General features: G+C 40.9%; 1 protein-coding gene across 1 annotated transcript in view; it reads right to left on the bottom strand.

Annotated features, from left to right (window-relative positions):
* The window catches only part of LOC307013540 (myelin-associated glycoprotein-like), a gene marked incomplete at both ends in the record, with an annotated part of 7,881 nt that extends 2,431 nt beyond the window's left edge, over positions 1–5,450 (bottom strand). The window contains 8 exons of the mRNA XM_079640940.1: positions 268–337; positions 559–649; positions 740–1,036; positions 1,115–1,381; positions 3,179–3,439; positions 3,521–3,772; positions 4,746–5,042; positions 5,126–5,450. Coding sequence (XP_079497066.1) covers positions 268–337; positions 559–649; positions 740–1,036; positions 1,115–1,381; positions 3,179–3,439; positions 3,521–3,772; positions 4,746–5,042; positions 5,126–5,450 — 1,860 coding nt within the window. The remainder of the gene's footprint in view (positions 1–267; positions 338–558; positions 650–739; positions 1,037–1,114; positions 1,382–3,178; positions 3,440–3,520; positions 3,773–4,745; positions 5,043–5,125) is intronic.
* Positions 5,451–24,112: the final 18,662 nt, after the last annotated feature.

Raw genomic sequence — 24,112 nt, 5'->3', positions numbered from 1 at the left:
TTGAAGAAAGGACTGCTCCACCCCCAGACAAAATGCCACACCCATATAATTCCCTCATTTTATTGGACACCAGCATGTCAGGTGACATTGTGTATATTTAAAAAAATTAAAATATTTAGAGGGCCAGTGTGAGGTCGAAGAAAGTGGTTTGTTGTGGTTTTTGAGACAACTTTCACCGCTGTTTAAAAATCAAAAACTACATTTTGTTGGGTAAGTGAAGCTTCCTGTTTTAATGCATCTAACAATATGTGCAAAACATGAACTCACCACATCAGTAACTACAGGGTTGCATGTCTCCGCCTTTCCCTTGTCCGAGGAAGAGATTACTTTTCCTTTCCTAAAAGTAACACACACAACAATATCGAGACATTTATTATAATTTTATATTAAAGTCTTTCATTTCATGGTGATATTTAGCAATATTCTGAGGTGGCCATGGCTTCACTGCTTAAATGTGCTGCCAGCCTGGTCACCAGTCAAGTTACACCCCTGATGACACCCTCAAAATGTGTTTACAATTTTTTTTTAACAAGCTTTGAAAAAAAAGTTGTCTCTCACCGGTAGGAGATTATCAGCAGCGGTACACACACCAGCAGCATCCCCAGAGCTGCCACTACAAAACCGATCCAAAAAGACAACAAGTGGAAGCCTGAAAAGTCCCCACAAACCACATTGATCATTAAAACCAGAGAGGCAGATTATTAACAAATACAAATTCACCATCTCGCAATTCCTCTACCTTGCTCAGTTTTGCTAAGCGACATGTTAAAAGCAAAACTGTCAGAGCCCAGTGAGTTGATGCTGAAGCAGACTACAGAGAGCGTGTCTTCGTCCAGATCGTACAGGGTGATGATGCTCTTCATGCCCACGTTCCCCAGGGACTCTTCCCTGATTGGGATGGCAGCAGAGTGATTGACAGGCTCTCCGGCCAACTTCCAAACCAGAGAGGGAGGCGGGTTCCCCTGGCTGTAGCAGGAACATCGGATCATGGATGAAATCTTGATGCAATGGGAGGAAGACAGGATCTCTGGAGGAACTGAGACAAAGAAGTAATTTCATTTTGTTTAATGGAAACAAAGGATTGCCTTTAATTAAAAAAGTGTATCAATCTCACATGTGACGTCAAAGCTGACACGCTCTGAGATGCCAGGTCCGTGGACATTCAGAGCTTCACAGTAATACTGATCTTCTGAGAGTTTAGTCACATTGAAGGTGAGGTCTCTCTCAGAGCCCATCACCTTCTCCTCTCTTCCAGCCGCTCTGAACCAGGTGAAGTTCACTGCTGCTGGATTGGCGATGCTTGTGCAGGTCAGAGTTACAGAGCTGCCATCCTGCACCGGACCAGAGGGGTCAACAGACACCGAGGTGTTCTTAGGGAGATCTGAAAAGCATAGTGTTTAGCTGATGTTAATAGTTCATGCTATGTCAGTCACTTCAAAATAAAAAAGAATGTCTTGGTTTTAAGATAAGGATTTAGGCCCGTTGGAGTTGCTTACCACCAATGGTACAAGAATCACAGTTTGAGAATCACAGTCTATGTAAAACACATTTACATTTTGAGTTGCCTTTTTTTAGAAAACTGAGACAACAACCCCTTCATTCTCTGTGTTTGGAAATAACATCTTAATAATAAAACAAAAGAAAAGAAACCAAACACAACATCCTCAGATGATTTAAAGCTCACCTATTATGCAATATTTTAACAATATATTATGGGGCCTATTTCAATCCTGTTACAAAAGTAATGATTATGGGTCTGGCACTTTAAATGTAACCGAGCAGCTCCTGGCCACGCCCCTTCGGAGCGTCTGCATGCAAGCGGTGAGCTCTGAAGAGAAGGCTGTGTAACCATAAAAACTCTGCTGAACGCTGCCTTCATTGAACACCATGTTATGTTCCAAACTACATTAGGCAATATTTCTGAAACAGTATGGAGCTCAAACGCTTTCTGTCTTGCGGGTTTACCTCAAGGACAGTACCTTTTATATCCGGCTTCTTTACACATATTCTCTCCAGTACAGTGTTAGCTCTGAGTTTGCTTGCTAATGTAAACACAGACCATGTTACTTCCAAAATATGTCACACATTGTTTCTGATGTATACTTAAGCAATAGCTCACGACAGGCCGTGGTATATGCTCATTATATCACAGCTAAGGGGCGTGGTTCGGCCCAACGCGAAGCGGAGGCAGGCTTGTTTGCTTTTCAGCCCAACGGTATACTGTTTTTCTCAGACGCGGAGGGATACTGACTTTTTGTGAAAAGTAACTTACAATTCTACCCGTGGTATACGCTCAGTATATCACGGCTAAGAACCAATCAGATTAGTTGATTTGACTTGTCCGCTTTATAAAGCAGCTTAACATGTTCTTTTTTCAGTGTTTACCGCTAGAACAGTGCTATTATATGCATTATATGTACATAACACAGTGTTGACTCGTCATCAGGGGCAGGGCATGAGGCACAGCCCCACATACTGTCGGCTGAAATCAATTAAAATTATAATTCAAAAAATATGTATAAAATATCTGTTAAAATATATTTAAAGATCATGTTTAGTCGTCTGATTCGTCTCTACATTGCTGTTTTAGTCTGCGTTCTTCTGATTAGTGTCCACAGTGTGCCTTTTGCCGTGTTGAGCGATGTGTGGTAGCTCTGGGCTGCCCCTCTCTCTCACTGTAGAAATGAACGTGTACTGTGAAAACTACACTGTGCATGCTCAGAGTCTTTTTGTATTCATTGTGTGCGCCAAAAAAATAATCACCAGTGGGGCAAAGTGCTGGCAACCTCACCAAAAACGTCATCTCATAATTCAGAGCTGATTGGCTGTGAGTATGTGTGCCGTGAAAAGTTTGTGAAGAGGAGACGAGAGAGAGCAGCGTATAGCGATTAAAATCAGTGAAACGGAAAGAAAATGAATGAAGTTGACCATCTACTTCAGCTTTGGTAAGTTCATTTTATGTCATATATTTTGTTGATCTTCTGTGTTTTGCCTATAGGCTATTGCTCTGGTGGATCGATGGATATTGTGACCACGGGGATGAGTGTCTGTGTTTTCCTTAGACTGTATACTGTCAGTCTTGGCCTAGGAGACAACTACTCTCTATACAGCAGAGCCATATTCAGTCTGTTGAACTTGACAGTGTAAATCAATGTCTTTACGGTGAAAATCAACTTACACTGAATGTCCAGCTGAATCAGTGTTGAATTTTGGTCCCCATGCTCATTTTCTGCTACACAGTAGTAGTCACCACTGCTGCTTGGTTTGACATTGTTTAAAACCAAACTTGATCCAGCCTCCTTTTCCTCTTCATCACCTTTGTACCAGGTGTAGTTGGTCACAGGTGGGTTGGCCCGGCTTTTGCAAAGCAGAGAAACAGAGCTGCCCTCCAAAAGTGGACCTTTAGGCTCAATGATTATTGTAGTTTCCTTGGGAGGAACTAAATAAAACAAAAATAAATATCTTTTAAAATGTTGCTGGTCAATATTTATCTGTTTGACTGTTTTTCAATCAGACTTACATTGTACGTCTATCTGAGTGATGGATGAGTTCTGGGTTCCGTATCTGTTACTGACTTCACAGTAAAATTGTTTGTCAACTTCTGACACAGTGGTGGAAAACCTTTTCCCCGAACCCACATCGGTCACCTGACCTCCATTCACTTTGTACCAAGTGTACACAGCTGGATTGGCATTGCCGTCGCAGGTCAGATTCACCAAGCTGCCCTCTTTTACTGTAGCAGAGTAGCTGACTGATGTGTTCTTTGGAGGATCTGGAAGAGATGATTGAAAATCTAGTAAACTGTTTTTGTTACCTTAAGACAGAGCCAGGCTAGTTTTTCCACTTGTTGCCAGTCTTCGTGCTGTGCTACGCTAACCAGCTTCTGGATGTATTTACATTTTTGACAGACAAATGTGAGAGTGCAAGTAATTTTCTCATATAGCACTTGTCAAAAAGACATACTACATGCCAATGTACAAAACACCCTATTGTGTGCACTACCAAGGTTGTTAATATTAAAGCATTATGATGGCTTCATGAATCGGTCTTTCCAACTTTTGGGAGAATGTGAAAAACCTCTTTAAAGGTCTCCTATTATACTATTTTTAGGCATCTATATTATATGTCTCATATATATGAAAAACATGTCTTTGAAGTGTTTTGCTCAAAATACCAAACAGATCACCCATTCTAGCCATGCCTCATACCCCTCTATTTCAGCCCTGTTAGAGAAGTGCTGATTCCGAGTCCGTTGCTTGCTAATGTAAACACAGACCATATTACTTCCAAAACGTTGCACATTGTTTCTGATACAGCAACGTTTCTGATAGGGCCGTGGAAGTAAAGCCAGCTCACATTTCCGATATTACATAATAACGGTAAGCAGCTCCGTTGTACCCCTATTTTTAGAGATGTGGGCAAGCAGGAAAAGAGAGAGCGTTGTATTTTCCGACACTTTGTGATGTCTACACATATTTATTAAAGACATCTAAAAGTGCATTTTGCATGATATGTGACCTTTAAATAATAAACATAAAGATAAATGACTTTGGTTTAGTGTCCCCTTTTTTTCCACTCGATAATCAAGTCTGCAGTTTTAGTAAACACAACTTGATCCAAATACTCTGCAGAGTCCCCAGAGGAACATTTCATCTCATCACATTATATCAAATGAAGGGAATGATTAAATGTGAACTAAATCAACATCCAACTCAGCAACAAGAAAAGGCCTGAAACATACTCACAAAGAACATGGAGGGTCATAAACTTTTCAAACCAAAGGTCGGTGTTGCCAGCTTGTCGTTTGAAGAGAGCGGTGCACGAAAGATTCTGTCCATTGTGGAGGTAAGAAGAGGTGAAGTTCATAACAGAGACCATGGATTCATTTTCATGTTTCTCCTCAATGTCACCTATCCTGGGGGTCCAAGTCAGATCTGGGGGAAGGATGGGACACGGAGCTACAGCCGTGCAGCTCAACATCACCAGAGCCCCCTCCTCTACCTCCAGTGTAGATGGAGTTATGGTAGGTTGGTCCAGTGAATCTGAGGAGAAAAAAAACAAGTACATGACAAAAGGGAAAACAAAAGATGTGTAAAGTGAAACAATTAAAAGACACAATACAAACTTTGAGTGGTGATACGGACTCCTGTTGGATAGGTGCCCTTCAGGTCGTTTTCACACTGAATCCTGAAGTAATATTTGTCAGAATGGGACGGTTGCATGTTGTAGAAGATGGTGGTGCACTCCTTGTTCAGCAGGTTCCCTGTGAGATTTCCGCTTGACTGATCTCCAGTGAGGCTGGAATCAAACACAATTGTTCCGTCCATGCTTCCTCTTTTCCAAATTGCTTTGCAGGAACCATCCAGATCTCCATCAAACGTTGAGTCAACGGCGAAAGTGCAGGGGACCTTCACACAGGATCCAGTTAGTCCATCTATTCTCTGAGGCATGGTGATTTCCCACTTCACGGCGCATAAGCTACCTGGGGTGAAATAAAAGCAATAAATTAAATATCTGCCAAGGTTAAAAAAAATGAAGTATTCAAACAAATACCAGACTCAGGGACAGATTTATCCCACAGGCCATAAGACTGCTAAACACCTGAGCTCTGTTAAGTGCCTCGATAAACATTCATCTGTTTGTCATCTTGTGATCTACTTATTTATCTAAATAGTTATCACCGCAATAAACCGTATTTAACTTTGTCTGAATGTACAATATTTAATTTCATATTCTGTTCTTGTATATATCATATTCTATTTACATGTATATAGACTTCTTGCACTATTTTTTATATTGTATTTTATTATATGTGTTGCATCGTTGGAGGAGCTCGGGTCATGACATTTTCATTGCCATTTCTACACTGTAGCTCATCTTTAAAAAAAAGAAAGAAAATTAAGCAGAAATGTAAACATAATTAAAAGAAAACAAACCCGTCCAAATTAACAGCACACACACACAAAACCTTAACTTTAAACAAAAAAGCATATTTAGCACTTTTTGTGAGTAATCTAAAGACATCGAAAGGCATTCAATTGTTGGAAACCCTACCTTGAAGTAGAAGGAGGAAAACCTTTAAAGCACCCGTCATGCTTTTCTGTCAGCTTGATATTCCTACAGAGGCACCAGACACACACAACAGACATGAAATCTATTCATTTGATTAACTAGTTAACTACTTCAATATGAATAGCCCTAGTAAAGAAGAATACATGTTTTATAGGGGGGAATTATATTAACTTCACTTCATACTTCACAAAGTAAATATGATCAAATGTGACGTTTGATTTTTGTTGCTGAAAGAATAACCCAGTTTGAGTAATTTCAAGCTTCACACAGTAAAGAAGCAGTGCAGCTTATTTAGAAAACATAATGAACACTACTGAAAAGTATTAGTTATAAATAAAAGTAATACTTTTAAACTATTGCTTTAACTTGTATTGCAATGTACTCTTACTGTTACTGGTGTCATCACTAAAGAGAGGAAATAATGTCGTCCTTTCAAAGATAAAATAAGGGAGCCAGCATGAAGATGTTAACTAATGATAACTATTTAAAATGTTTTGAATTTGCTTTGATAGCAATTCTGTAAAGGTATGCACATTTTTATTACAAATAAAAAACTATATATAAATATACTGATAACTATTTAAAATGATTTGCAAAACATTTTATGTAGAAAGTAATAAAACAAATACAAAACTTCTTTAAAAGGTATGTCAATTATTATTACCACGAACAAACAACATATATATATATATATATATATATATATATATATATATATATACAGTATGTAACAAAATGACTGAATTAGCTAACAAAATAAGCCTGCCATTTTATGACTTGCAATCATTTGAGTTTTCTAAAACAAATATCTTACCTTACAGCCAACAATGATGGTCAGCATACGATATGTTCTGTTTCTAGAGAAGAAATAAATACATTAGTAGTAGTAGTATATACAGTACTGATCTATGTTTCAGAAATTGATAAAGAAACAAATAAAGGTTTCACCAGCATGGAAGGGTCAGTGGTAATAGTCCAAGAACTGAGTCATGTCAGACTGGTGTCGCGTGTTGATGGCTTTTGAAAGATGTGTCCGGGGTGTGGCCTTCAGCACCATAGAGATTTGAATCTCTTTTTACTACATTAATGCAAGTCCCATCAGTCATTTCTAACGGATTCACATAATAATGTTCCAAACTAGATTTTATAATGAAATATAAATGTGTTTTCAAAAGTGAGTTGTTGATTTACATATTCAATAAACAGAAAAATATCAAATATGACATTTGTTTCCACACTCAAGTACTCAACTGTTTAATCAGATCATGTTGTCATTTTGAAACAAAGAGGAAGTGAAGAGAAACAAAATGAAAGGCAATGCAGAAAGAGGGAAGAAACAACAATGTGATACTTTACATGCACAAATAGTAGAAGTCATAAAGTGTCATAAATGAAACAGTCAAGTTGAACTAAATATAAGTGAAAACAAAGTGAAGTATAAAGGCTTTACCAAACTAGTTGCCAGTGGGCATTGTGTGTGATGTTTTTGAACAAGCAGAAACTATTTCTGAACTTTCCTCAGCAGCCACATTTAGGAGCTATGCAGAGATGAACACGATGAAGGAGAAGTGAATCAGTTTGATTCTTAAAACACAGATACTTGGTGTTTGACATATAAGTATTTATGCTGGGATTCTTCTAGAATCAAACCAAGAACATAGTGTTACAATCTGTACGCTGATTTTCAAACAGCACTGATGTCAGTTTAGTTGGCTGTAAGAAAGACAGAAGTGGTTAAGCGTCTGAGACATGAGGTCAAAGCCTTATATAGACTCTTCTTATCTGTTAGAGTAAGCATCTCAAAAGAGGAGGAAATTTGCTCTAAAGGTGCCACGACTGGTGCAAATAAATATATATATCACGACCAAATACACAATTAGATTGTGGTTTGTTCTTGATCATGTAAAAATGACATCTTAGTGAAGATCCTCTTAAGCACCAACTCTCTAACAGGAAGGAAATTGTGTTCTGCGTCAATAAAGAACATTTATCTACCAGCTTATTACTGTGTTGCTATTTGCACACTGCACTGCAAGGAAACAGTGGTCATCGTTAAAATACTTAACAAAATAAACAGGTCATAAGTTACGCAGGTGTCAGGGATGTAGGAGTGTGTGTGCATGATTTCATGAAAGCCCGCTCACATATTTGTTGGAAATAAATAAATATAGAAAATAACAGCGTTTTGTGAAATGTTATGTAAAGTGCTACAACAAATACTCAAATGTAAGATATTTGGTAATATACTTTACTATAAATAAGAACTACGAGGATATACAAACACACGACACAGGAACAATGATTAGTAATTGTGAAAATATTGTTAAAACTGACACTAAGCACAACTAATAATAGGAACGACTGGACATTATGCAACTTTCTACAACCTACTGTATGTGCAAGAGAATAAACAGCACATTGCAAAGTAGCTAAATATGAATCAAAGACTGCATGACTGAAAGAAAATGCAGATATTTGTGTGCCATTATTAAGTTGCAGATACAGGTTTTGATTGAAAAAAGAGCAAATTAGAACAAACGTTTTAATAATAACCATTTAATAGTGCATTCATAACAGTGCATGCCTTCATTTGTTTGCATATCAAACCCACATGCATTTCCAAATGACTTAATTCATAAAAATGTAATTTCTGAAAACAAATATACAGGATATGGACATATTTGAGGAAACACTTGACCATATAAAACAATCCAATCCAGAAACAGCGACGCAGCACACAGTCTAATACAATGGTTGCATCGTTATATTAGATTGCGTTATATCGACAGGTGCTGCTAGTATTGTGTTCACACCCTGTTGTAGTTTTAGTGTACACCTGTGCTGTAATGCTGCGCTCAGACCAGCAGGGGGAGCTCAGGCTCAAAGAGAAACCTGGCAGTAACAGACTCCCAGCTGCAGGCTGATGTGTTAAACTGCTGAAGGCATGCAGCTGGTTCAGCGTTGAACCTCAGCCGCCACTCAAGCATCAAGTAACAGTTTCCCCCACTGCATTTATACACATCTGTTCAACATCTGGAGCCAGTGCACCTCCTCGTGTCACTCGTATATCAGTGTTTTCTTCTAGAACGAAAAGAGGCTTGAGGACTACGAGAACATCAGCACAGCACACTCAGCCGTATCTCCGAATCCATTGAACGATGACACAGACACCAGTGAGGATGAATTAGAGATCAATTATTCACAGGTGAACTTCAAGTCAAAGACTCAGAGAGCCGTCAGAGACTTGATCAACTCTGATGAAGAGGAGACGCAGTACTCTCACATCAAAATCTGAGTTTACATTATCTTATCCTGCCTTACAAGGTCAGCTAATTGTTAAATACAGTTTGGATTTCAATGTTTCACTGCTTCTCTCCTTTGATCAGTAAGTACCAAAATGGTGAGCTTAATCCAAACCCATGAAACCTACAATTAAAAAGAAAGACATTGTGTTTACACTTCTGGGTTGTTGGGGAACCATTTTCCAAGCCCACCCCTTTGACCCAGTTGATCAGTTTGTACTGCCCTCTCTGAGCACAGGCCTGCAACTTTGGGCTTCTGTGCTCTCAGGGTTTTGTTTCCCTGTTCCTGCCTGTTGGTGTCAGCTGATAGAGATGTTACAATGCTTTGCCTGTTTTATCTTGTTATGCAGAATGTTGATTATTCTCTCAGAACCAGATAAATGGGTCTGGGGTAGAGATCTTCAGAATTGGTCGGGCAACCACTGTGTCAACTTCTTTCTGCAGCACATGTCTTGTGAATTCTCCGGCCATAACTTTATAATAAACCATCAGTGTTTGCCATCAAGTTCCAGCTCTCCCCGTGTCTCACTGTGTTTTCCATTACAATACATTATTTAAAGAAGAGTATTGAAATTTACGACGATGGCTTTAATGTTGCAATATTATTATATTATGTTTCTGAAATAAACATTTTCAAACAATGTGCCAAATACATATTGCTGCATGTCATTACGCTTTTTGTAATCTTTTCACAATTTGTATAACTGCCAATAACATTTCTTAGTTTTTGTATTTTGAAAAATAAATCTATAAAAAAAGTTTGACAAACTATGTCCAGCTGCTGCTTTCACGCTTTGCAAAGGCTTTAAATGTAAAATCATGATGCAAGATAGCGTTCAAATATTAAATATAGTAAAGGTCATGATTTCAAAGGAAATACGTACTGTTATAATTGATTGTTGGGTAACTACCTGCTATACAGTATGTATTCATTTTATGGTGATTGTGTTTTGCTATGCATCTTATGGATCAAATATGTACAGTAACAAAAGTCCAGAACTAAACTGGAAGCCTTTAAATAGGCTGCCTGCAGAGCAGTTTTTACCCCCGCTGCTGCAGCTTTCTTTGTAGCTCAGCAGGGATCTGCTTGTATGGTGAAGTCCTGTCGCAGTTTGAAGCGCATAATTCTGTGTTTCACTCCCATTTCCATTAAACGTCAGGCATAAACTTTTCACCACAAGGTCTATGAGACTAAGGTGTCTTTTCTTGTTCCAATTGAGTGTCAGCAACGTTCTCTTCTTCCTCTGCATCTCCTTAGATCGATTGGATCTCATCATACTCAGCGGTCTCTGAGTCCAGGCCTGTGATCTCCTGCAGTTTAGCAGAGTCCACATTGACGTAATGGAGAGGTTCTTCCCCAGCTACTTCTTTCATTTCCAGAAAGGCTTGATTAACATAAACCACATCCACTTCTGAAGAGTTGATCTACAGAAAACAAAATAGTTGCTTTAGTGATGTAGAAAGGAGGTATAGTGCACAATAAGGCCCATTGTTAAACAGAACACTTTTGGGAAGTAGCTTGTTTGCCAGTAACGAGTCGCTAATTGCTTCCTTTTTTTAAAATACCATGTGGGAGAGTGGGGTAAGATGAGCCAGTGGGTAAATCGACCCACCCCCTTTATCTAGGGAACTGTGCACATTTGTTTTCTATATTTCTATTTGGCTGTGATGGAGAGAAGCACACGGTCAATGGGCTAAATAGAGCCAGTGGTTCAACAAGAGACAGACAGAGGAGATGGAGAGAGTGGCCACTGATGTCAAGAGTGGAAAATCCATCAGAGCAGCGACAAAAGACCGAAATATTGACAACCCTGCGTAGATACATGAAAAGTAAGGAGGAAAAGGAAAGGAAAACAGTAGGTACAGTGGAACAGCAGAGGCAAAGAGGGTCTTCACAAAGGAGAGAGAAGGAGCTTGCAGACCAAAAACTGGCTGACCAGTTCCATGGCAAACAGCTCAGGTTTAAACTTCAAAAAGTCAATAGGTCAATTTACCCCCAGATGGCTTAATTTAACTCAATTTACCCCTCAGATTGGGCAAGCTAAGCCACAAGACCACTTTTTTAAAGAAATCATATTTTCATGACCTTTTGTGATATATGCATTAATTTCATTTTGATTGACAGAAGACGTCCTGAAGTAAAGGTTGTTGATGTCACTTGACTTTTATCTCGTTTGTCGTTGCCTAGAGGTCAACATAATTAAAATGATGGCTCATCTTACCCCACTCTCCCATACTATGATATTTTTGACATTTTTGACACTTTGTTCTGCATTTTTGTAAATGAAAAAATTACAGAACACTTTCAAGCTTCACTACTGAAACAGATTGTATAACCGATTATTTTCGAAATGTTTCATTGCATACAAAACACATACTTTTTTGGAATGACTTTTAACGATCTATGTATTTTTGAGATACCATACAATGCTGTTTTGACAAAGTATATTATATTTTTTAGGACTCGGCAAAAACAGCAAAAAGTACATTTTGTTGGGTATTTGGAGCTTCCTGCCAATGTGTGCAAGACATAAACTCACCACATTAGTAGCTAAAGGGTTGCAAGTCTCTGCCTTTCCCTTGTCGGAGGAAGAGATGACTTTTCCTTTCCTACGACAAACACAAATAAATTGCAAAAGAAAAATATAGAGTCATTTATTAGAATTTTCTCATAAAGTCTTTCATTTAATTGTTTTCGGATATATTTAGCAATTGTTTGAGGCGGCCATGGTTGCGCTACTTCAATTTGCTGCCTGCCTGGTCCCCAGAGCTAACCCCCTGATGACTACCTCAAAATACATTTACAATATTAGTAGTAGCTTTGAAAAAAGGGTTGTCTCTCACCGGTAGTATATTAGCAGCAGCAGTACACACACCAGCAGCATCCCCAGAGCTCCCATGACAAAACCGATCCCAATTGACAAAGAGTGGAGGCCTGAAAATTCCCCACAAACCACATTGATCGTTAAAACCAGAGAGGGCCAGAATATGCAAAAAAACAAACAAAGTACTGTGGGGATTGCCCACAGTACTGAATGTATGTGAGTCGCTTTGGGTAAAAGCGTCTAACAAGTGACAGGTAATGTAATGTAACAATAACCACATTCTTCATTACAAGGACACTCTCTCTACAGCTAAATCCACATACATAAGTTGTGATGTGTGCCATTTGGTGAAGCACTTTCAGCTGCACCTGCACTATGAAAAGTGATATATAAATAAAGCTTTATTATTATTATAACATAAATAAATCTTTTATAACAATAGTTAATTACAATCTTTTTGTTTTACTTCCCCTAAGTTCTGTCATTACTTTCCCAGAAGCAGAATAAAAGGTTGCACTCACTGGCCAATGTATTAATTACACCTGTTCAACTGCTTTGTGACACAAATATCTAATCAGCCAATTACAAGGCAGCAACTCAAAGCATTTGGGATGTAGACATGGTCAAGACGACCTGTTGAAGTTCAAACAGATCATCAGAATGGGGAGGAAAGGTGATTTAAGTGACTTTGAACGTGGCATGGTTGTTGCCATGAGTATTTCAGAAACTGCTGATCTACTGGAATTTTCACGCACAACCATCTGTATGGTTTACAGAGAATGGTCAGAAAATAACCACATTGATCATTAAAACCAGAGAGGCAGATTATGCAGAAAAACCAAACAAATACAAATTCACCATCTCGCAAATCCTCTACCTTGCTCAGTTTTGCTAAGCAACATGTTAAAAGCAAAACTGTCAGAGCCCAGTGAGTTGATGCTGAGGCAGACTAGAGAGAGCGTGTCTTCGTCCAGATCGTACAGGGTGAAGATGCTCTTCATGCCCACGTTCCCCAGGGACTCTTCCCTGATTGGGATGGCAGCAGAGCGATTGACAGGCTCTCCGGCCAACTTCCAAACCAGGGAGGGAGGCGGGTTCCCCTGGCTGTAGCAGGAACATCGGATCATGGATGAAATCTTGATGCAACGGGAAGAAGACAGGATCTCTGGAGGAACTGAGACAAAGAAGTAATTACATTTTGTTTAATGGACACAAAGGATTGCCTTTTATTAAAAAAGTGTATCAATCTCACATGTGACGTCAAAGCTGACACGCTCTGAGATGCCAGGTCCGTGGACATTCAGAGCTTCACAGTAATATTGATCTTCTGAGAGTTTAGTCACATTGAAGGTGAGGTCTCTCTCAGAGCCCATCACCTTCTCCTCTCTTCCAGCCGCTCTGAACCAGGTGAAGTTCACTGCTGCTGGATTGGCGATGCTTGTGCAGGTCAGAGTTACAGAGCTGCCGTCCTGCACCGGACCAGAGGGGACAACAGACACCGAGGTGTTCTTAGGGAGATCTGAAAAGCATAGTGTTTAGCTGATGTTAATTGTTCATGCTATGTCAGTCACTTCAAAATAAAAAAGAATGTCTTGGTTTTAAGTTAAGGATTTAGGCCCGTTGGAGTAGCTTACCACCAATGGTACAAGAAGCACAGTTTGAGAATCACAGTCTATGTAAGACACATTTACATTTTGAGTTGCCTTTTTTTAGAAAACTGAGACAACAACCTCTTCATTCTCTGTGTTTGGAAATAACATCTTAATAATCAAACAAAAGAAAAGAAACCAAACACAACATCCTCACATGATTTAAAGCTCACCTATTATGCAATATTTGAACAATATATTATGGGGCCTATTTCAATCCTGTTACAAAAGTGCTGATTATGGGTCTGGCACTTTAAATGTAACCGAGCAGCTCCTGGCCACGCCCCTTCGGAGCGTCTGCATGCAAGCGGTGAGCTCTGAAGAGAAGGCTGGGTAACCATAGAAACTCTGCTGAACGCTGCCATTGAACACCATGTTATGTTCCAAACTACATTAGGCAATATTTCTGAAACAGTATGGAGCTCAAACGCTTTCTCTCTTGCGGGTTTACCTCAAGGACAGTACCTTTTATATCCGGCTTCTTTACACATATTCTCTCCAGTACAGTGTTAGCTCTGAGTGTGCTTGCTAATGTAAATACAGACCATATTACTTCCAAAATACGTCACACATTGTTTCTGATGTATACAGCAGCTTAACATGTTCTTTTTTCAGTGTTTACCGCTAGAACAGTGCTATTATATGCATTATATGTACATAACACAGTGGTGACTCGTCATCAGGTGCAGGGCATGAGGCACAGCCCCACATACTGTCAGCTGAAATGAATTAAAATTATAATTAAAAAAATATGTATAAATATATGTCAAAATATATTTAAAGATCATGTTTAGTCGTCTGATTCGTCTCTCTATTGCTGTTTTAGTCTGCGTTCTTCTGATTAGTGTCCACAGTGTGCCTTTTGCCGTGTTGAGCGATGTGGGGTAGCTCTGGGCTGCCCCTCTCTCTCGCTGTAGAAGTGAACGTGTACTGTGAAAACTACACTGTGCATGCTCAGAGTATTTTTGTATTCATTGTGTGCGCCAAAAAAATAACCACCAGTGGGGCAAAGTGCTGGCAACCCCACCAAAACGTCATCTCATAATTCAGAGCTGATTGGCTGTGAGTATGTGTGCCGCGTAAAGTGTAGTTGTGAAGAGGAGACGAGAGAGAGCAGCGTATAGCGATTAAAATCAGTGAAACGGAAAGAAAATGAATGAAGTTGACCATCTACTTCAGCTTTGGTAAGTTCATTTTATGTCATATATTTTGTTGATATTCTGTGTTTTGCCTATAGGCTATTGCTCTGGTGGATCGATGGATATTGTGACCACGGTGATGAGTGTCTGTGTTTTCCTTAGACTATACTGTCAGTCTTGGCCTCAGAGACAGTACTACTCTCTATACAGCAGAGCCATATTCAGTCTGTTGAACTTGACAGTGTAAATCAATGTCTTTACTGTGAAAATCAACTTACACTGAATGTCCAGCTGAATCAGTGTTGAATTTTGGTCCCCATGCTCATTTTCTGCTACACAGTAGTAGTCACCACTGCTGCTTGGTTTGACATTGTTTAAAACCAAACTTGATCCAGCCTCCTTTTCCTCTTCATCACCTTTGTACCAGGTGTAGTTGGTCACAGGTGGGTTGGCCCGGCTTTTGCAAAGCAGAGAAACAGAGCTGCCCTCCAAAAGTGGACCTTTAGGCTGAGTGATTATTGTAGATTCCTTGGGAGGAACTAAATAAAACAAAATAAATATCTTTTAAAATGTTGCTGGTCAATATTTATCTGTTTGACTGTTTTTCAATCAGACTTACATTGTACGTCTATCTGAGTGATGGATGAGTTCTGGGTTCCGTATCTGTTACTGACTTCACAGTAAAATTGTTTGTCAACTTCTGACACAGTGGTGGAAAACCTTTTCCCCGAACCCACATCGGTCACCTGACCTCCATTCACTTTGTACCAAGTGTACACAGCTGGATTGGCATTGCCGTTGCAGGTCAGATTCACCAAGCTGCCCTCTTTTACTGTAGCAGAGTAGCTGACTGATGTGTTCTTTGGAGGATCTGGAAGAGATGATTGAAAATCTAGTAAGCTGTTTTTGTTACCTTAAGACAGAGCCAGGCTAGTTTTTCCACTTGTTGCCAGTCTTTGTGCTGGTAAGCAGCTCCGTTGTACCCCTATTTTTAGAGATGTGGGCAAGCAGGAAAAGAGAGAGCGTTGTATTTTCCGACACTTTGTGATGTCTACACATATTTATTAAAGACATCTAAAAGTGCATTTTGCATGATATGTGACCTTTAAATAATAAAAATAAAGATAAATGACTTTGGTTTAGTGTCCCCTTTTTTCCACTCGATAATCAAGTCTGCAGTTTTAGTAAACACAACTTGATCCAAATGCTCTGCAGAGTCCCCAGAGGAACATTTCATAACATCACATTATATCAAATGAAGGGAATGATTAAATGTGAACTAAATCAACATCCAACTCAGCAACAAGAAAAGGCCTGAAACATACTCACAAAGAACATGGAGGGTCATAAACTTTTCAAACCGAAGGTCGGTGTTGCCAGCTTGTCGTTTGTAGAGAGCGGTGCACGAAAGATTCTGTCCATTGTGGAGGTAAGAAGAGGTGAAGTTCATAACAGAGACCATGGATTCAGATTCATGTTTCTCCTCAATGTCACCTATCCTGGGGGTCCAAGTCAGATCTGGGGGAAGGATGGGACACGGAGCTACAGCCGTGCAGCTCAACGTCACCAGAGCCCCCTCCTCTACCTCCAGTGTAGATGGAGTTATGGTAGGTTGGTCCAGTGAATCTGAGGAGAAAAAAAACAAGTACATGACAAAAGGTAAAACAAAAGATGTGTAAAGTGAAACAATTAAAAGACACAATACAAACTTTGAGTGGTGATATGGACTCCTTTTGGATAGTTGCCCTTCAGGTCGTTTTCACACTGAATCCTGAAGTAGTATTTGTCAGAATGGGACGGTTGCATGTTGTAGAAGATGGTGGTGCACTCCTTGTTCAGCAGGTTCCCTGTGAGGTTTCCGATTGCCTGATCTCCAGTGAGACTGGAATCAAACACAATTGTTCCAAACATGCTTCCTATTTTCCAAATTGCTTTGCAGGAACCATCCAGATCTCCATCAAACGTTGAGTCAACGGCAAAAGTACAGGGGACCTTCACACAGGATCCAGTTAGTCCATCTATTCTCTGAGGCATGGTGATTTCCCACTTCACGCATAAGCTACCTGGGGTGAAATAAAAGCAATAAATTAAATATCTGCCAAGGTTAAAAAAAATGAAGTATTCAAACAAATACCAGACTCAGGGACAGTTTTATCCCACAGGCCATAAGACTGCTAAACACCTGAGCTCTGTTAAGTGCCTCGATAAACATTCATCTGTTTGTCATCTTGCGATCTACTTATTTATCTAAATAGTTATCACCGCAATAAACCGTATTTAACTTTGTCTTAATGTACAATATTTAATTTCATATTCTGTTCTTGTATATATCATATTCTATTTACATGTATATAGATTTATATTGTATTTTATTATATATGTTGCATCGTTGGAGGAGCTCGGGTCATAAGATTTTCATTGCCATTTCTACACTGTAGCTCATCTTTAAAAAAGAAAGAAAATTAAGCAGAAATGTAAACATAATTAAAAGAAAACAAACCCGTCCAAATTAACAGCACACACTCACAAAAACCTTAATAAAAAAAAAAAAGCATATTTAGCACTTTTTGTGAGTAATCTAAAGACATCGAAAGGCATTCAATTGTTGGAAACCCTACCTTGAAGTAGAAGGAGGAAAACCTTTAAAGCACCCGTCATGCTTTTCTGTCAGCTTGATATTCCTACAGAGGCACCAGACACACACAACAGACATGAAATCTATTCATTTGATTAACTAGTTAACTACTTCAATATGAATAGCCCTAGTAAAGAAGAGTACATGTTTTATAGGGGGGAATTATATTAACTTCACTTCATACTTCACAAATTAAATATGATCAAATGTGACGTTTGATATTTGTTGCTGAAAGAATAACCCAGTTTGAGTAATTTCAAGCTTCACACAGTAGAGAAGCAGTGCAGCTTATTTAGAAAACATAATGAACACTACTGAAAAGTATTAGTTATAAATCAAATGTATGCTTTTAAACTATTGCTTTAACTTGTATTGCAATGTACTCTTACTGTTACTGGTGTCATCACTATAGAGAGGAAATAATGTCGTCCTTTCAAAGATAAAATAAGGGAGCCAGCATGAAGATGTTAACTAATGATAACTATTTAAAATGTTTTGCATTTATTTTGATAGCAATTCTGTAAAGGTATGCACATTATTCTTACAAATTAAAAACTATATATATATATACTGATAACTATTTAAAATGATTTGCAAAACATTTTATGTAGAAAGTAATAAAACAAATACAAAACTTCTTTAAAAGGTATGTCAATTATTCTTACCACGAACAAACATATATGTATATATATATATACAGTATGTAACAAAATGACTGAATTAACTGACAAAATAAGCCTGCCATTTTATGACTTGCAATCATTTGAGTTTTCTAAAACAAATATCTTACCTTACAGCCAACAATGATGGTCAGCATACGATATGTTCTGTTTCTAGAGAATAAATAAATACATTAGTAGTAGTAGTATATACAGTACTGATCTATGTTTCAGAAATTGATAAAGAAACAAATAAAGGTTTCACCAGCATGGAAGGGTCAGTGGTAATAGTCCAACAACTGAGTCATGTCAGACTGGTGTCGCGTGTTGATGGCTTTTGAAAGATGTGTTCGGGGTGTGGCCTTCAGCATCATAGAGATTAGAATCTCTTTTTACTACATTAATGCAAGTCCCATCAGTCATTTCTAAGGGATTCACATAACAATGTTCCAAACCAGATTTTATAATGAAATATAAATGTGTTTTCAAAAGTGAGCTGTTGATTTACATATTCAATAAACAGAAAAATATCAAATATGACATTTGTTTCCACACTCAAGTACTCAACTGTTTCATCAGATCATGTTGTCATTTTGAAACAAAGAGGAAGTGAAGAGAAACAAAATGAAAGGCAATGCAGAAAGAGGGAAGAAACAACAATGTGATACTTTACATGCATAAACAGTAGAAGTCATAAAGTGTCATAAATGAAACAGTCAAGTTGAAGTAAATATAAGTGAAAACAAAGTGAAGTGTAAAGGCTTTACCAAACTAGTTGCCAGTGGGCATTGTGTGTGATGTTTTTGAACAAGCAGAAACTATTTCTGAACTTTCCTCAGCAGCCACATTTAGGAGCTACGCAGAGATGAACACGATGAAGGAGAAGTGAATCAGTTTGATTCTTAAAACACAGATACTTGGTGTTTGACATATAAGTATTCATGCTGGGATTCTTCTAGAATCAAACCAAGAACATAGTGTTACAAACTGTAGGCTGATTTTCAAACAGCACTGATGTCAGTTTAGTTGGCTGTAAGAAAGACAGAAGTGGTTAAGCGTCTGAGACATGAGGTCAAAGCCTTATCTAGACTCTTCTTATCTGTTAGAGTAAGCATCTCAAAAGAGCAGGAAATTTGCTCTAAAGGTGCCACGACTGGTGCAAATAAATATATATATCACAACCAAATACACAAATACATTGTTTCTGGTTTGTTCTTGATCATGTAAAAACGACATCTTAGTGAAGATCCTCTTAAGCACCAACTCTCTAACAGGAAGGAAATTGTGTTCTGCGTCAATAAAGAACATTTATCTCCCAGCTTATTACTGTGTTGCTATGTGCACACTGCACTGTAAGGAAACAGTGGTCATCGTTAAAATACTTAACAAAATAAACAGGTAATAAGTTACGCAGGTGTCAGGGATGTAGGAGTGTGTGTGCATGATTTGATGCAAGTCCACTCACATATTTGTTGGAAATAAATAAATATAGAAAATAACAGTGTTTTGTGAAATGTTATGTAAAGTGCTACAACAAATACTCCTGTAGGACATCAACTTTATGAGTTTCACTGAAAAAGCTATAATATAAATGTAAGATATTTGGTAATATACTTTACTATAAATAAGAAATACAAGGATATACAAACACACGACACAGGAACAATGATTAGTAATTGTGAAAATATTGTTAAAACTGACACGGCACTAAGCACAACTAATAATAGGGACGACTGGACATTGCGCAACTTTCTACAACCTACTGTATGTGCAAGAGAATAAACAGCACATTGCAAATTAGCTAAATATGAATCAAAGACTGCATGATTGAAAGAAAATGCAGATATTTGTGTGCCATTATTAAGTTGCAGATACAGGTTTTGATTGAAAAAAGAGCAAATTAGAACAAACGTTTTAATAATAACCATTTAATAGTGCATTCATAACAGTGCATGCCTTCATTTGTTTGCATATCAAACCCACATGCATTTCCAAATGACTTAATTCATAAAAATGTAATTTCTGAAAACGAATATACAGGATATGGACATATTTGAGGAAACACTTGACCATATAAAACAATCCAATCCAGAAACAGTGACGCAGCACACAGGCTAATACAATGGTTGCATCGTTATATTAGATTGCGTTATATCGACAGGTGCTGCTAGTATTGTGTTCACACCCTGTTGTAGTTCTCATTCATAACACTCCGTTCGATGTCTCACTATGGGATGCGCCTCATCGCGGAGCAAACAGAAGCATTAATCTCATTACGCCAATCCTGATTGGCTGGTGATCTTGACGTCAGCGTCAGGGAATCCACCCCCTATAAGTAGCTTGCGCTACGCCGCATGCGTCATTCAAACACCTCTTCTCGCTTCAGAGCACATCTCGAGAAAGATCAGTAGCTAGCTAGCTTAACGGTCCACAGACTGATTTACGAAGCTAACCTTCGGTCGACGGGCGCTCGCCGGCTACTTCTATATATACTTCTGCAAGAAGACTGTTAATACCAACACACCAGTTAGTATTGCAAATCGACCTCGCCGTTTTCTCCTCGGGAATAAAGGTAAGGTTTTGATTTTTTCAAGCTAGCAACACACGTGTTGCTAGCTTGTCTTCCCTCACTACCGACACCACGGTAGCGAGGACGTTTTTTCTTTTTCTCTCTCACACCAGAGGAGGGGAAGATAAAAAGGGTATTAACACACCAGTTAATATTCTTTGAGAATAAAATTCTACACCGTCGTTTTTTCTCCGGATTAACGACAGTTGGGGTAGTATTTTTTCTCAGCAACGTACCTGTTACGAGCGGGTCCTCTCCACGCCGTCACCACGGCGACCGAGATGGACGCTTCTCTCCCTCACACCAGAGGAGTCAGGGACTCGGAGGCTCGGCTCTGTGGCTGCGGGTTGAAGATATCAGGCACAGACTCACACCAGGTCTGCTCGTCCTGTCTCGGGCTGGAACACGCCCAGGAGGCTATCGACAACCCCGGCTCGTGCGGACATTGGGCCCGCTTCACCATCAAGAGCCTCCGCCGACGGCTAGCACGCCAAGCTAGCTTGTCGGGTCAGGACTCCCTCATGTCCTCTGATTTACCGGACGGAAATCAGGACACGGGGGCGTCCACCACAGAGATGGAGCCCCGCACTGTGTCGGTCTGGGGCTCATCAGTAGTGGCAGCTGCAGAACCGGAGTCCCGCGCCGTGTCAGGCTGGGACTCGGTGGCAGCGAGGGACGTGCGAGCGGAGCCCCGCGCTGTGTCAAGCTGGGGCTCCCAACTGGACCTCACCATGGTCTCGCCCGCGGATGATGTCCCGGAGTTGGACTACATGGAGGACGAAGAGGATGAAACCTCTGGTTTCCTCCTGTCCGACTCTGATGAGCAAGACGATGATGTCTTCGTGTCATCAGCTCAGGCTGCAAAGCCGGGAGCGATGGCTGCTCTCCCGGGCGATAGCACACCAGCTTTGCCCTGTCTGAGTATAGACCTGCAGGCCGTGTGTCAGCGTGCCGCAGCCAGCCTAGACATCCCATGGCCCGAAATGGCCAAGGAGACCTACAGGTCCCGTTACGAGGGGAAAAATTTGCCCCAAGCAACGAGGACAAAGAGGCAACTCCTGCCGGTCTTCCCGGAGATGTTGGATGAGGTGTCGATCTCGTGGAGAGACCGGCCCTTCAGCAACAAGGCCCCAATCCAGGGTGCCTCCTCCCCTAGACTGCGACGGTATGGAGAGGCTCGGCCTGCTCCGCATACCGCCGATGGAACCGCTGGTGGCAGCTCACCTCCTCCCGAGGATGGCGACTACACCGAGCAGGAACCCCACGCTGCCGGCAAAGGCGGACCGGTTCCAGTCAACCATGACTGAACGGTCCTACAGAGCCGCAGCATTGTCTGCCAGGGCTTTGAACATTTCCTCGCTGCTAACCGCTTACCAAGCGGAGCTCTGCGAGGATCTATCGAGTAATCCTGGACCGGCAGTACTGGACGAGATAGCCGCGATCACGGACATCTGTCTCCGCGTTCAACGCTGCGCCGTACAGGCCACGGGAAAGGCAATGGGAATTATGGTGGTGCAGGAAAGAGCTAGATGGCTCAACCTCACCAACCTCCCAAAACCGGGAAAGAGAGGATGTGCTGGACATGCCCATCGTTCCCGAGGGGATTTTCGGATCTGCGCTCGCTTCTATGCAGAAGAGATGCGAGTCCAAGAAGAAGGAAGACGAGGCCCTCCACCTCTGTCTTCCTCGATGGGTCGAGCCGCTGCCTTCACAGCGGCAGTCCCTCGCCCAAGCTACCTCAGCTGCTCGGTTTAAAGTACCGAAACAGCAGAGGTCACGGCCCGCCCCGAGTCCCCAGCCCAGGCAGGAGACGAGGGCGAATTGGCCCAGAAAGTCTCCGGTTCCGGCTGCAGCCCAGGCGCAGCCAACCCGGAATTTCGGCCAGCAGGCGAGGAAGAAGAAGCTGGCAGCCTGACAGCCTCCTCTTCTTCCCTCGGTGACGGAGCTGGAAGGTTCCCCAGCTCCAGATGTGTTCCCGCTGCCTCGAGAGATGCCTCAAAGCCATCCTCAAGTGCACCAAAACACATGTCACAATATTGCTCTGTTTTCTCGGATAAAGCATTTTCCGCTGACGCATCCAGGCCTCAGGCTGAGGGCGCAGCTCAGAAAAATGAAAGAGAAAACAATAAAACCAATAAACAGCCCCACATTTGTTCCCCTTTTGAGAGCAGCTACGGCCTCTCTCAAAAGGCGGATGATGAACGGGTCTGTGAAGGCACCGCCGCCACGCGCATGCGCAGTAACGACTGGGGCTGTGAGGCTACCACCGTCACGTGCAGGCACAGTGCCGGCTGGGGTTGTGAAGGCACCTCCGTCACGCGCATGCGCAGTGTCGGTGGGGACTGTCAAATCGGGGTACCACCGTGTTCAGACACTAGAGGGCCCCATAACACAACAAATAGAGACTCAGAGGGCAAAAGACGTGACATCTCCGCTGGCTCTAAGGAGCGAACAGTGGAAGATGCTCACAACGTCTGCTTGGGTGTTCAAGACAGTTACACGGGGTTACAGACTCCAATTCGCTGTCACCCCCCCTTGCTTCTCGGGCGTTCTGTATTCACAGGCCCGAGGGGAGTCAGCCCACATTATAGAAAGAGAGATTCTCTCACTTCTAGAAAAGGAGGCTATATCTATAATACCCGCCGAGCAGAGTCAGAGCGGCTTTTATTCCAAGTATTTCCTCGTTCCCAAACGGGGAGGGAACGGAATTCGGCCAATACTAGATTTGAGGGCTCTGAACAATATCTAAGAAGATACAAATTCAGAATGCTCACTCACACATCTCTGCTGCGTCTCGTGCGACAAAACGACTGGTTTACATCAGTCAACCTGAAAGATGCGTATTTCCACATCCCAGTATATTACCCACACAGGAAATATCTGAGGTTCGCATTTCAGGGGATCTGTTACGAATACAGAGTACTTCCCTTCGGTCTGTCTCTCAGTCCAAGAGTGTTTGTACGATGTACGGAAGCCGCGATAGCCCGTTAAGACAACAGGGTATTCGCCTGGCAACCTACCTAGACGACTGGCTGCTTCTCGCACAGTCGGAACAGGAGACTATTACGCAGACAAATGTCCTCGTAAAGCACCTGCTCAACCTGGGTTTCATAATAAACACAGAAAAGAGCATGTTGTGCCCGGCACAGACTGTACTCTTCCTGGGTTTACACCTGAACTCGGTGCCCAGCCCGCCTGTCAGCGGAAAGAGTGAAAGCTTTCAGAGCTTGCCTCGCTCATTTCCAGCTGCGCAAACATGTTC

Source organism: Notothenia rossii (assembly GCF_949606895.1).
Source record: "Notothenia rossii genome assembly, chromosome: 7".
NCBI lineage: Eukaryota > Metazoa > Chordata > Actinopteri > Perciformes > Nototheniidae > Notothenia > Notothenia rossii.
Note: the sequence above shows the minus strand (reverse complement) of the source record. Positions and strands in the feature narration are given on the sequence as shown.